Source organism: Perca fluviatilis, chromosome 21 (genome assembly GCF_010015445.1).
Source record: "Perca fluviatilis chromosome 21, GENO_Pfluv_1.0, whole genome shotgun sequence".
NCBI classification, from domain to species: Eukaryota; Metazoa; Chordata; class Actinopteri; order Perciformes; family Percidae; genus Perca; species Perca fluviatilis.
In genome coordinates this window covers 17,703,677-17,717,498 of record NC_053132.1, presented here as the reverse complement: position 1 = coordinate 17,717,498, position 13,822 = coordinate 17,703,677, and the positions used below count along the sequence as shown (strand labels likewise).

The 13,822-nt window shown below is 40.9% G+C and overlaps 1 protein-coding gene across 1 annotated transcript in view; it reads right to left on the bottom strand.

Annotated features, from left to right (window-relative positions):
• The window catches only part of si:ch73-103b11.2 (nuclear-pore anchor), a 53,952-nt gene extending 42,421 nt beyond the window's left edge, over positions 1-11,531 (bottom strand). The window contains exons 1-3 of the mRNA XM_039789139.1: positions 10,637-11,531; positions 7,782-7,859; positions 6,076-6,141 (exon numbers count right to left, since the gene is read on the bottom strand). Of these exons, the coding sequence (XP_039645073.1) occupies positions 6,076-6,141; positions 7,782-7,859; positions 10,637-10,756 (264 nt within the window). The 5' untranslated portion in view covers positions 10,757-11,531. The remainder of the gene's footprint in view (positions 1-6,075; positions 6,142-7,781; positions 7,860-10,636) is intronic.
• Positions 11,532-13,822: the final 2,291 nt, after the last annotated feature.

Sequence of the window (13,822 nt, the reverse complement as noted above, 5' to 3'; positions counted from 1 at the left end):
ACCATGGTGGCAGAAATTTTGCCATGGTGGGCCGCCACTACAAAATCAACACAGAGGAAACACTGGTGGAAGGTGTAGACTGCCACCCAGGTAGTCAGTGATAAGGCACAACATGCAATGTGTTCACTGTTGCTACCTCTTCCAATTTTGTGATCTAATATAGTTTCAATGCATGCTGGCATAATTTCGCAAATAATTAAGTTATGGAATTACAGTCAATTAGAACTGGTTACGTTTGTCTGTCAGAAACATTTACAAGAATTTTGTTTTACAACAACTGCATTTTTGGGTGGGAAAGCTGGTGAGGGTTATCGTTATTTGTCCCTGCGCTCTCGACTCCTACTTGTTGGCCATGATACCTGCACAGTGATTGCTACAACTGGAGAGAATAATGCCCGGAGTTTTGCACCCTCATTGCGGTCAGTCTTCCCCAGCCAACAGCTTGGGAATTCCTGGGATAAAACAGTGACAAAAATTAACAAAGATTCCACTTTTCTGTAAATGAAAACAAAACACATTTTATAAATATAGGAAACTGGGCAACAGCTTTGGGATGTGGGGTTGAGTGGCAGTTACAGTGCTGTAGACTCTGACGATTACAAGTTGTATGAATGGCTGTTCCCATGGTTTTGTTGGCTTTGTGCAATGGGAACAGTGACCCCACTGTAATCCATGGCTGTTTACATTCCAGCAGATCAGTTCCTACTGGAACCATGGGGAAGGAAGGGCAGGGGTTAAAGAAGACTCTCACGCACCATATCTCTACAAAACCAACACACGCCTCACCCAGGACCCACACTTAGTAAACAATCCACAATGATCCAATACAGAGGGCTTACACCGTTTTATCAACACGAGCTGTGACTGATATCTCACTTATTCTTCACCTTCTAAATCAGCTGCTTCCTTTAATCCGCCTTTTAATCCTAAATTATCCATCTCTCCACCTTGTACTTTAACACTCTTCAGTCTTTACTTCCCTCTACACTCTGTTTCCCATGGCTTGCTGTGAGTGGAAGACTGGAGCTCCCCTATAAGTATCCCTAATTTGGGGTGGGGTGGTCAGCCTCCACTTATTCCCTGCATAGAGTGCCTGAAGGCAACAACGCAGCTCAGAGGCCCTGCCCACTCATCCATTCCCTAGAAACCTCTCCTCATTCCCAAACCAACACAAGACAAAAGCCTCTAAAAATTGGTTAAAATAGCCCTGAATTTCATGTTTCAAAGAGAGAATGGAGAGAGTTTAAGCATGTTTCAGCATGTCAAAAGGTCTAAGGGCAAACACAGGCTGAGGTTGTATATGCTCATGTCTGGAAGATTCAGGAGAGAAGCAACAGAATAGTGTGTCTCTCAAATTAAAAGAATGCACAAATGTGTGGGAAATGGAGGGAAGTTTGTCAAAACGCTCAGTTCTTGGGCTGCACTATGGGGCAGGGGTCTACCATTCCAATTCCAGTAAACACAGGAAATTAATTGAGCTAAGATGAAATGAGAATGACTTCAACAGTTGAAACGTCATAAAAACATCATGTTCTTCTTGGAATAACAAGGGATATGGCTGTGGTACAGACAGTCAACTGCAGTCAATACAGTCGAAAGGCAAATGCAATTAAAACATCTCTGAATAGGCCTTTTGTGCAGTGCAACTCAATAGGTAGCCTCATTTTATTTGCAGGTATTCTGAGTTTGTTCAATCAGGATTGAAATACAGTAACTGACAAGCATTAGAAAAAACAGTGTGCACCATATTTTCCAATGGCCTCCAAATAAACACAACAAATGTACACAATGCACAGTAATATAAGAACTTCAGTGTAAAGACTGAGGCTGTGATTCAGTGTGAGCTCAGAGACCAAAACAGAGATTGAAATATTTAAGCCTAGATCATATGACGGCAGTGTGTACGTGTGCAAGTGTGTCAGTAAGAACAGGTTACAATTAAGGTCAACGGCAGCTAGTTGTTTTGTGCAGTATTTAGTACTGCATAGCTAAGCAGTTATTAGAGCGTGGGTGTTGATCATTTAAACTTACACTTATGTCATAAAAGTGGCTTTGTGGAGCTGGAAAGTTCTTTACACCCACATACCTGCCCTCACCTCAAGGTGATAATGGATTTTGTGTGTGTATGTGTGTTTCTCACATCACTTAAACAACTTGAACAGCCTTCATACAGTTGTGTTGGGGCTGCCTCTGTTCATGAGGTTCATTTTTCATTACCTAAACTCTAAATGATCAGAAGAACACTTTCTCTCAACAGTGTTAACTCAAAACGACTAAAAGCTGAGGGGTTTGTCAAACCTTGCAAACACCTGTTCCTGACACGGCTTCTGCAGTCAAGCACCCTCTGTCCCAGGTGCATTCAGTCACACACAAACACACAGCTCAGCACAAACTATAACTCTGTCCCGTCCAGCCTTGCACATTAGTTTTGATGCTGTGTCTGAGGTTTTTCCTTTCTACAGCTACTGGAGCAAGGCTTGCTCACTATATGACTGAGACAACCTCAGCCCACACACTCATGCTTTGCTTCCAGAGTGTTCTGTCCTGTATCACTACAGTCAGGACAGAGACAGCCAGAGCTCTCCACAAAACGGAGAATAACTCTGTCCCATGTTACACATGCCATGGTCAACGGTTGCTGGACAAAGGAACAAAACATGTTGCCCTGGCAACGCTCCCCTGAAATAACTGCGTTGGGTTGCTCTAGGAAAGTCTAGCTTGTACATTTAGCAAATAATGGAGACTGAATTGACAGTGGACTTTTGCAGTACAATTTTCTCATTTCCATGTTTACAGCTAATTACAAAAAAATTCTGTTTACCATTTCGGAACCAACACATTTCAACTCCCTTCTTCGGAGAAGCCGCACTAACACATTAGCCTTGCATGGCAGCACATGTTCTATGCAGGCCAACATTTTCAGCTATTCACACTCTCTCCATCCTTCCAATCGGAACACATTTTCTCTTTATCTAGCTCTTACTGAAGCTACATTGTCTTCGTTTTACCACTTGTCTCTTGCACATAACGACTCTTCAAAGCCACAGCTGCTCTTAGCATAAAATGATGGCGGTGGTGCGTCGTGTTGGGTGTTCACCATAGGTGGGCAACCCCAAATCGATGGCTTCAAAATCTCCCATGCCTCTGCTAACACATTCCTTTCCTCCAGAGCCGTGCCACATCCTGCAGGTTGGGACCGCAGTCCATCTGGGTTTGGTTAGAGCCAAGACACAAGAGCCATAAAACTAGGCCGAGAGGAAAACAGAGGGGCACCTCTTCATCTACAACCCCAACCATTTCTCTCAGATGGGGGCTCTGATGTGGTCTGGAGCAACGTTATACTGGCGAAAGCTGGCAGTCTTTAGATATGACCTGATGTCATTACAATACAGCATTTAAACTGATCTTTATGTCGGCCTCTTTCTTGTATTTAATGTTGATTGTAGCAATCTGAAGCATTTTTCACTCAACATTTTAACCCTATGTTAAAAGCATACTACTGCATACTAGGGTTGATACGGTTCACAAAACCCACTGTTCGGTTCGTATCACGGTTTTCGGTTTTGTACGGTTCTTGTTATTTTTTCTTTTAATCTTTAACACTCCAGAAATATACTTCAGTATATGATATATAGCTTAATTATCCACAATGTAGGATACAGTATTAAATAATTATATAGTTATATCATGTTATCATGCACAAACTGAATTTGACTTGACTTTAAGCACATTATTGGGACCATCTCTGAGGAAAGCTAGGTGAGATTTTGATACAGCAAGAGGCAGCATTTATTTGGAAAAAAAAGGAGAATGTGTATTGCCATCTACAGGAACTTATGTGCCTTTTTAGCACATGAAGATTTAAATATTATAGAATATCAATTGAAATAACTTTATTTATCAAAATGCTAACTTCAGTGTAGCTCTTACAAAAATGTATCCTTTAAAAGAAAAAGAGAGGAACTATTAAAGCTCCATCTTTTGAATAAGTCAGAATACGTTAAACATAAAAACATTTTAATTTACATTGTTAGTTAATGTCCAATCCTGGCCTGGGCTACACATACGGTTTGATAAAGTACTTATTGGACTTATCATTGGTTCTCCTGTACGTCTCATCTCCGATTTTTCCTGCATCCACCGTGTGCGTTTGTGTGTGTGCGCGCGTGTCAGTCGCTGGGAGAACTGAGCAGCCCCGCCCGCTGCAGAGACCCGACAGGATCTAAACTGCAGCCGCTTCAGTGACTTTAGAGTGAAAAAACATTACAGTACATTGATGTTAAAAAGTATACAGGTTGGCAGGACGGTCTGAAATTTTTGCACGGTCTTTTGCTGTACGTTTTGTTGGTAACTTCCACATCTCTTCTTTCGCGCGAAAGAGAAACACAGCTGTCTGAGGTCACATACGGGCATGAGGCTACATTGCGCATACGTCGAACCGTGCAGCACACACAAGCTCCAAACCGAGACAAGCGGACCGAGCGGTTCGGATGTTTTTTCATGAACCGTACCACCCCTACTGCATACTAGATAGCTGTGTATCAAATTTCAAAACCATACCCATCATCCAGTGTGGGCAAACAGCCTACTGTGCATCAATGGTGGGATTAAGTTTCAGTATCACTGCACAAATGAAATGTTGCAATAACGGCAAAGCTAAGATCACTGCAAAACAATACAAGCTACGAAACCAACCACTTGGATTGATCACTGGTATAAAAGAAAATTCTTCACACACTCAAACTGCTCCGGTGTTATTAATATTTATCGTAGCTTCACACAATGTTTTGGCACTAAATGTATTTTACGTCGTTATCTATACTGTCTATTAAAGTAAAAGGTTTATGAAATCCTACGACCTCACTCACAGATTCCAACCCTACCCAATGTTCAACATCAAACAGTTGAAATATTCATTTTACCTCTTTGTCCACAGAAAATTAGCCAAGTGAGTGCAGCTGTTCATTCAACACAAAACAATTATTCTAATGTGTTTGTGACAAGTGAGGTTCTATATTTAGTGTCACTTGATATTTCCAGCTTCAGACCCTTGCCACCACCCCCCTTCTCCTTTAGATCCTGCATTCAGAGTGCAGATGAAAAGATGAAGAGTGACATCCAGAGAGAACGATGAATGGAAGGAAGACATCCGCCTCTTTCCTTTGACTCTTCCAGTAAACACATCATCCATCCTTTTTCTGGTGTCATCATTCTCCACCAGTGCCTCAGAAATCTAATTTATCGGCTCCAGTTTAAAGAAGACATTAAGGCCATGTTTGGTAAAATAAAATCCTTGGTTTAACTGCATATTGGATGCACTATGCAAATAGTAGCCATTAAACTGTTAGCGGATTTCTATAGTGGGAATGAAATGACCCTGAAGGGCACAAACAAATCTACACAGCATCCTAGCTCCTGCCGTTTGTATTACATAAACCCTCTCAGCCTCGCTCTCCTCTGCCAGAGAATGCCACATACAGTATGAAAGGGTCAATAGCAACAAAGCAAGTGCTGTTTCAACTACTGCTGCTTTCACCTCATTTCAAAGCACATCCACATAGAAAAAAAAACTGGTGAGCGCTGCTCTAGGTCAATCAATATTCAGCGTGCCCACATGCTGCAGTGTAAATAGAACCCACAAACTATAGAGTATTCAAACGAGTGACCATGACAAATATCAGTCAGTCTACATATTCATTTTGTAATTATTGATAGATATTAGACTTCTGGCCCCAATAAAGATTACTCATCTTTCTAATCTAAAAACTGACAGACAGTCTCCTCTCCTTAGCACGGAGTAGTTTTTCCAGTTTTTCTTTCAGAACAGGAAGTTGCCATGGGGCTCTTGCACAATAAGTGCGTTAGCCACTTAAAACAAACACACACAGCTCGGCACATGACTTTTAGTATCAACACCATGTGGTGTCACTTCATTCCTTTTGACACCGCTATGCTAGTTAGCTTAGTGTTCAACACATTCACAAAATACTCTGTTGTACTCTGCTGTATGAGAGAAAGCGCTGGTGTCAAAGCAAACAAAACTCTGCAGCGGACGGGAGGAAGGCTTTCACTCACCATTTCGTCCAGAGCATAGCGAAGTAAGCCGTGCTCGTAAAGGATGAAGAACCTCCTCTGCCATTTCTGTTGAAACAAATAGAAGAATTCTTGAATTACTGACATGGTCACATCATAGATGCCATAACAATCCCAACTGTAAGTAGATGATGATGATGATTATTATTATTATTATTATTATTATTATTATTATTATTATTATTATTATTATTATTATTATTATTATTATTATTAAATAGAATATTATTCCAATATTCAAAAAAATAAATTAAATTCAAATGTTATTATAGAGGAAGACTGACAGCGCTACACGGCAGTACACATTACAATTACACATTACATCTGATAACATTAACCATATCCAGATCTGTCTTACATGTTAAATGCACAAACCATGACCTGGTATCTGACATCTATCTATCATGTTTTGTTTTTTCCAAAACACATTAAGTGCACAATGTTAATGGATCCCAGCCTGTGTTTTTTTTTTTTTTTTAACTACAAGGTCAACACAAACAAGGGAGTCATTTGATCTCTTGGTTGGAATGGTAATTCTGTCGATATTTGTGCAAATGATATGGTGACAGTTCCCATTGATCTCCTTGCTCACTGGCTTGATGAGATGCCCTCCTCTTATCTTAATGCACCGTTTTGTCTCCGTGTTAAATATCCTGGGCTCCGATTCCAACTGGGGCCAATCCATGAAATATTGAGAGGTGCTTTGTAACCTAAAATACAGTGGTCTCAAAAGGGGTGCTGATAAGTTTCACAGGTGGTGTTAAAAGGACACTGCAGTCATATCCATTAAAAAGTGATAAATATGTGGCTTACAGTGTTGTCGATAGACAAAATACAGCCACAGACCCGCAACCTGTCGGACTAAAGTGGTCCTAAAACATGACTCATCCAACATTTTCTCTGTTATTTGTTTGTTGGTCAGTCAAAAACCTGACCAACCTGCTTACCTCAGCACTACAGGCCACCAATTATAGACCGGCGGGAAAAAGCAGATTGTAATAATAGGCAGAACACATCAGTGATTATGTCAAAGCAGCAGCAGCCTGTTGACAGTAGTTGGGTTGAAGGATTCAGAGGTGCTTTTCCCAAAACCCATATGGAAGCCATCAGTGTGGCTGTGAGAACTGGGACTTTTCCTTCTCCTCCCCCACATTCTCTCTACTGCTCTTTGGGATGCACCACCACCACAGTATAATCTGGGAGCTGATAAAGGAAGCGGCGCAACAGAGCAAGTCTCCCATTGCATGATGCTAGGGGAGCAGGATTTGTGAAATAAAGTCAATATTAGGCTCATTATTGCCAGAGAATGAAGCATTTTCTGATAGAGGGCCAAGCCTCCCACAGGAAGCTGTTGAATCCAGGAAATGGCTACAGAAGCCACAATAGCCAGATGTCCTGTTTGTCAGATGTCAAAATGAGTGGTAGAATGGATAACAAAATTAAAAGGAAGGGCTAGGCAAGCCAATTGCCTTTTTCAACTAACCTGGCCCTTGGAGCTGCCCTGATTTAATACACTTTACACATCTCATTCTCATGAGCAGAAGCTGCAATGGGTCAATGTTAGCCCTTTGTTTTCATGAAGCTCCATCAAATGTTTATTAAAAGGAAGTCAAAAAGAGGTGAAGAGCCAAAACTATGCTACGTTCCAAACATAATCAGTTTCAAGTCCAACAAAAGGAACCACTTACCCGAGATCTATGTAATGGATTGTCGAAATTTGTTCCCTCTGGTGCCAGCAGCAACCATCCACCATAAATGGGTTTTGCCTGGTAAGGGGAAAACACAATTACAGTCTTGAAAGCAAACACTAAAACAAGCACATTAACATATTGATTAACAGTTCAATTGTGCACATTTGAATTCACTGTAGATATAACTGGAGGCTAGTCCCTAGTTTAGACTTCAAATTGTCTCTTAATATCAGACAGGATTACACGGACACACAAATATTTTAGTTCAACACCGGGGAAGTGTGTATTTGTCACTAGCTTGAGTTGACTGCAGGCTACTTTCACCAGCTGGCTGTATTCCAGAGAACCATGCTGCCGTGGGAGAAAAAAAAAAGGAAAGGCTAACACACATGATTTTCCCTCTGATCCTCTAAGTGGGTGGACTGGTGGGTGGAGGAGGCAGCGAGAGGCAGAAGTTGCAAGAAAAACAGTGGATGAGTAACAGGCGAGAGAAGCAGTACAGAGTCTGAGAGCTTTTGTGGCTACAGATTTGCAATTCAAACTTGCACAGAGAAATCCAAGTTGGCCTGGCTGTCTTTCTTAAATCGTTCAGATGGGTACATACTTGAACTACTAGTAGTCAGCATTTGTTTACTAAGCCAAAAAAGCCCTGCATAACCACTGCGGGTTTGTGTGTACACAAGCACAAATTCGACTAAAATGTCTACACTCAACTCTTACCTACACCTAAAGAGCTTAGCAAATTAGGTACATTACGTAAGCTAACTGCACTCCCAAGTCTGTGGAACAACAGGCTACAAATCAAGTCGAAAAGCTCTGACATTTACAGACGTCTGGCACCTCCATGTCCCCTTTATCAGGGGTTTTGATTACAAAACTTCATCCCATGTAAAGCCAAGTATAATCCACCATAAAATCCTTGTTCGCTTTGATTATAGGAGGTAGAGCACATTTCTCAGCTCAGTGACTTTGTAAACAACATGACATAAAAGGAATTTTCAGAATCAGAAGTCCTAACTGTAATCTTGGACACTGGACAGACAAAGATTTTGTGCAGAGTTGCAAGAGAAACAACAACCACATTTTGAAAGACAAACAGAGAGGTGACTAGGGTTGGGCGGTATCCAAATTTTGATACCGTCAAACCTCCTCCCTATTTTACCGCGGTATACGGTATTACCGTGACTAATTAAAAATTATGACATAAGGCTCAGACGGCGTCACCAAACTGTTGGCTTGTGCACTGTTCAGAAACTGAACACCAAACACCAATACTGAAACAATAATAACATAACAACTTACAAAAAAACCCACATAATTACATTTAATATTTAATCTTTGTCTCCTATATAAGTGCATTACATTTTTTTTAATGACGGTATTGAAACAGATACCGTTGCCATTTTTAAGACCCCGCGGTATACCGTATTACCGCCCAACCCTAGAGGTGACACATATAGGAATAGCACCTAATAGATAATGAATAACTGAACTGCGGGAAAGAATAGTAAGGGTTGAGTGGGAATCCCACTAATACTGGGGCAGAAGCTTCCTTCTTGCCTTAGACTCAGCAGCACTGTTTAGAAAAATGTCCCATCTCTCCTCACATGACCTGACAGCAGCCTGAATGGCAAGTAGTCCCAAGAGAGAAATAGACAAGATGAATCTAGGTCATTTTTACCCTTCAATGGTTTAGTGTTTAAATTGAGCTATTTGAGCGTGTTAGCGTGTGTTCATTTTGCAATGAACCCCTACTCCTCCCCCCCAACGTCTTATTATCCCACATCATAAATAACTATGAAATATTGCACGAATAGCGTGAGTAGTGAATTAGTTGGGCTGCAAAAGGAATGGCAAAAGTTCTGGATGAAAAGATGCACAGGATGAGATCCACAGGCATTCAGTATCTTTTTGTAGCAGGACTCAAACAATGACAACGTGACCGGCCTGTCCCGGGTCTTCAGCCTCTGACCACTGATGATAACCTTTCACTGAGTGAAGTCATCACAGGACAAGGTTGACAGCCAGTGGGTCAGAAATTCCACTGAGAAGGACAAATAAACCTCAGGACTGTTTCCATTACAACAGAGAAGCCATTGGTCATGATGGAGGAAATGACAGAGAAATGTGTACAATGTTAGCCCGATGTCAGTCCTCACCCAGCCATGATGAAGACATTATCAACTGTAGAAGTATCAGTCACAGAGGTGTGACAAACAGCCTGGACGCTGGGTACTCTTAACCTGTCCTGGTAAACAGCTTACCAAACGAAATGATCACGATATAGGCCAACAGAGTTTAGTGAGCCCTGATGACAACATTCACAACCTGCCAATACAACAATGCAGTCCAGTAGGAAGCATAATTAGGATATCTTCATTTATGATTATATGGTAACCGACACCCAGTCTCTAATTCTTTTAGGAGTGAACTTTCCAACAGTGTGGAAAAGAATATGACGAAGGCAAAATGCAAAAAGGAAGCGTTTATAGCATAGGACATTATAGCAACTTAAAAAAAAAAAGTTTCAAAGAAATAACGGTAACCCAAATGACTCAACAAAAGCAGCTGATAGTAGGCTACTGTGCTGGAAGGCATGGAGCTGGGTGGAGGCCTATGTCTGCAGGAATTGGGGTCAATGTGCGCCCTTGGGCTGGGAACTAATTATGTCCAATTAACCTAACCTTTGCACTTCTCGATCTATTGGCACAATCATGGCAAACCGTTTGAAATGTGCACATCAAACAGAGAGCTAAAAACAGCCTGTCACTGCATCACTTATAGCTATAGGTCGCATAGAAATATCACACATGAAATACCCACGGTTTAAAAACAATAATAACATAGTTCACCTGGTTTAAGTCTTCGTCGTTAAGCAAATGTGATTCTCTGGGCTTGAAGCAGTTCTGGCATTTGCTTTTGTTGAAAATGTTGGCTTGAAATTTCCGACAGGGATTGTCTTTGAATGACATGGTTGACGGAAAAGGTGACACTTGATGAGAAGAAAAAACAATTCCAGGAAGTTCTTGTTTTGAAAAACAAAAACTGCTCAATTCTCGCAAGCCAAATGAGTTGGAGTCAACTTTTTAAAACAAAGCCATCAGTCCATGAAACAGCCTTAGTGCGCTGTTCACCTGTGCTAGGTTACCTGAGGCGGCGAAGAACCCTCGTTAAGTGATATCTATGATAGTCATCTTGCGCGAGGGGACGCCACCCGCAGCTAACGTTGCCCTGATAACTTTTGTTTTTGTATGCAAGATAACTAAGAAGTTGTCAATTCTTCGAAAGCGCAGACAGGTGTGTGCGGTATTTTCCTTAATTACGTCCTCCGTCGAGGTGTCGACGTTTTACAGGTAACATTCCGGGCCTCGAGCTCACTGCAAAGGTCCCGTCAGCCTCCATCGGGCGGAACAACTCAACCGAGGGAGGGAGTCCACTTTGGCCCCTCGCTCGCTCGCTCTCTCTCTCTCTCTCTCTCTCTCTCTCTCTCTGTCTGTCTTTCTATCTAACAAGTGATACCGTATTCATTGCCGTAAAATCTGTTTTACGCTTCTGACGTCTCTCTTTAAGACCAAACACCGTTATCCCACTTTAAAAACGCCATCGACTCGGCTGTCATGCCGTTGGATCCATAGCGTCGGGTTCCGTTCGTCGTAGTACCGTTCCCGCTGGCACTGGTACGCAGCCTGCGGTTGATGTTTTCGTGAAAATCCTCGCTTGGGCCGTACAGTCTGTGGAGAGACGGGGAGGTGGTCAGGAGAGAGTGGAGTAGTGAGTGACAGCAACCTCGACCAATCACATACATAGACTCGTCTGCAAACGAGGCCGTGTCTTTAACTGTCCAATAGAAAGCCTCGAAAATACTCCAATACTTTCGCTCAAGCTCGGTGGGCTTTAAAGAGCCCATGATAACAAAAACAACTTCTATGTTAACCTGTGATGGTATTAATATGAGCCTGAGCTAATATTTTTTTTATTCCAAACTAAAAAGACAGATTATGAGCTATATTTATTCAGCTTACCCTCGTTGTTATTGGTAGAGTTATTTCTTTTCTCTTTTTTTGTGTGGTGTGCTAATCTTTAAAATCCACAACAACAGGACAAGAAGGCAAAAAAGAAAAGGTAACAATTCAAAACATTGTGAAAACAATTTCTTTCATTTTTTCCAACATTGGGTTGCTAAACAGTTGCCAAACTCTCAAAAAGGGTTACCTCAGTAGGGCTGTGCTCGATTGAAGAAATTCTAAATCGACTAACACTCATTCAATTGTATCGACTAATCGATTAGTTGATTTAATCGACAGATCTGTAAATCTGAGTTTCTCCGCAAAGAGTCATGCAAAAGCACCACTTTAATTCTTGTGTTTACCAGAGATGTGCTTGTACGTTTCTTGGAAATAAGTCATTCAGGATGAAAAAAGCACAAAACATGACTAATCAACTAAAGAAATCTAAGTTGACTAAGACCAAAACGACCGATTAGTTGACTAATTGACTAAGAGGGAACAGCCCTATACCTCAGTGTACCATTAATACATGCTAAAGTGAGGCTTTACTACTTACATGATAACGCCTTAATTATTTTACCTTTCATGGAGTGTGTGCATGCAAAAGTCTAAAGCCAATAAAATGCACTGAGTACTACACAGAAATGTTCCTCCTTGACCAAACAAATGAGAGTGGGCTGACACAAGCCCACTACATAAATGCCCTCTTACATCTCAAATGTTATGTATTACACATAATATGACACGAAATGTTGTAACATTATACTCTTGGAAATTATACTTTAATAGGATTGATACATTTAATAGATTTGATAACTACAGATGAGTATGGATTAGGGTTAGGAGAATAATAGAAGCAAAGCATTAATGCAATAAACGTTATGATGATTTGATTTGTTTACATGATCCCATGAAGTTACAAAGAGGGACTGTGATGGAGGCTATTTTTACACTACTGGAAGGCCTACTACTACTGCATGACATTTTGATAGATGCAAGTAAAGAAAAAAATGTCTAAAATATACGGCTCAAATACAAGCTTAAACAAAACAAGGCAAATGTTCATTTCAAACATGGAATGCAATCTTTAAGTGGTGTTCTGATTCCAGGCTCCAGAGCACCATCTGTTGGTCTTACATTTCCAATGGTTAGGTCCAACGTTTTGAGATGGAAAAAGGAAAAAACACATTTAACAAAAATGTCAAAGCCAAACTAAATAGGAATGTATGAGTGATAGATAGCAGGTGAAGTTAAATCAGGACATTTTGTAATTCTTCCACCATGTGGCTGGTTTTATGAGTGAAAATATGATGTGATGTTATGAAAATGTTGTCATGCTTTGCAGCGTACTGGTACACACCCTGTCTTATCAAAACTAACCTCATCGAGTCACACTAGAAAATCAAATAACTACATTCATTTCAAAACAATAGGCGTCTTATCTTATCACACGTGAGTGTGGAAACACTGTTGTACTTTGGTTGTCCTTTGCTTGAGTTCTTCCATGAAGCAGTTTATCTTAGCCTTCTGTCTCTTAATTTTGACAGGTAGTAAAGTGGGGTAGTAATTAGAATTTCAGCTACTTCATAGTCAAGATGATTTTTCTAACAATGTATTTATTACTGCTTCTGACTAATATGTGCATGATAAAGAAACACATTCTGTACAGATTCATTTAAGCCTTTTTTTTCCCCTCCACGTTGATCCCGACTGTGATATTCTCCAGGGAGATGCACCAAAAAAAACAGAAATGATGCTCCTCAAAACGGACACCCCATCATATATACACAACCTCATTAATCCTGTGAATAAAGACGCATTAATTTATTTAACTTGTAAGAAGTATCACGCACACAGGAAAATGGACCCTCAGATACACGACTCAGGTATGTAGAATCCAATGATTTATTTAGCAAGCTAATAAAGCAAGGCAACAGTGTCCAATAATCAGCAGGCAAAGGGAAAGCCAGGAAAACTGGCAATGGTCAAAATCCAAGGGAAACAGGAACTCAGGATAACAGGACACAGGGA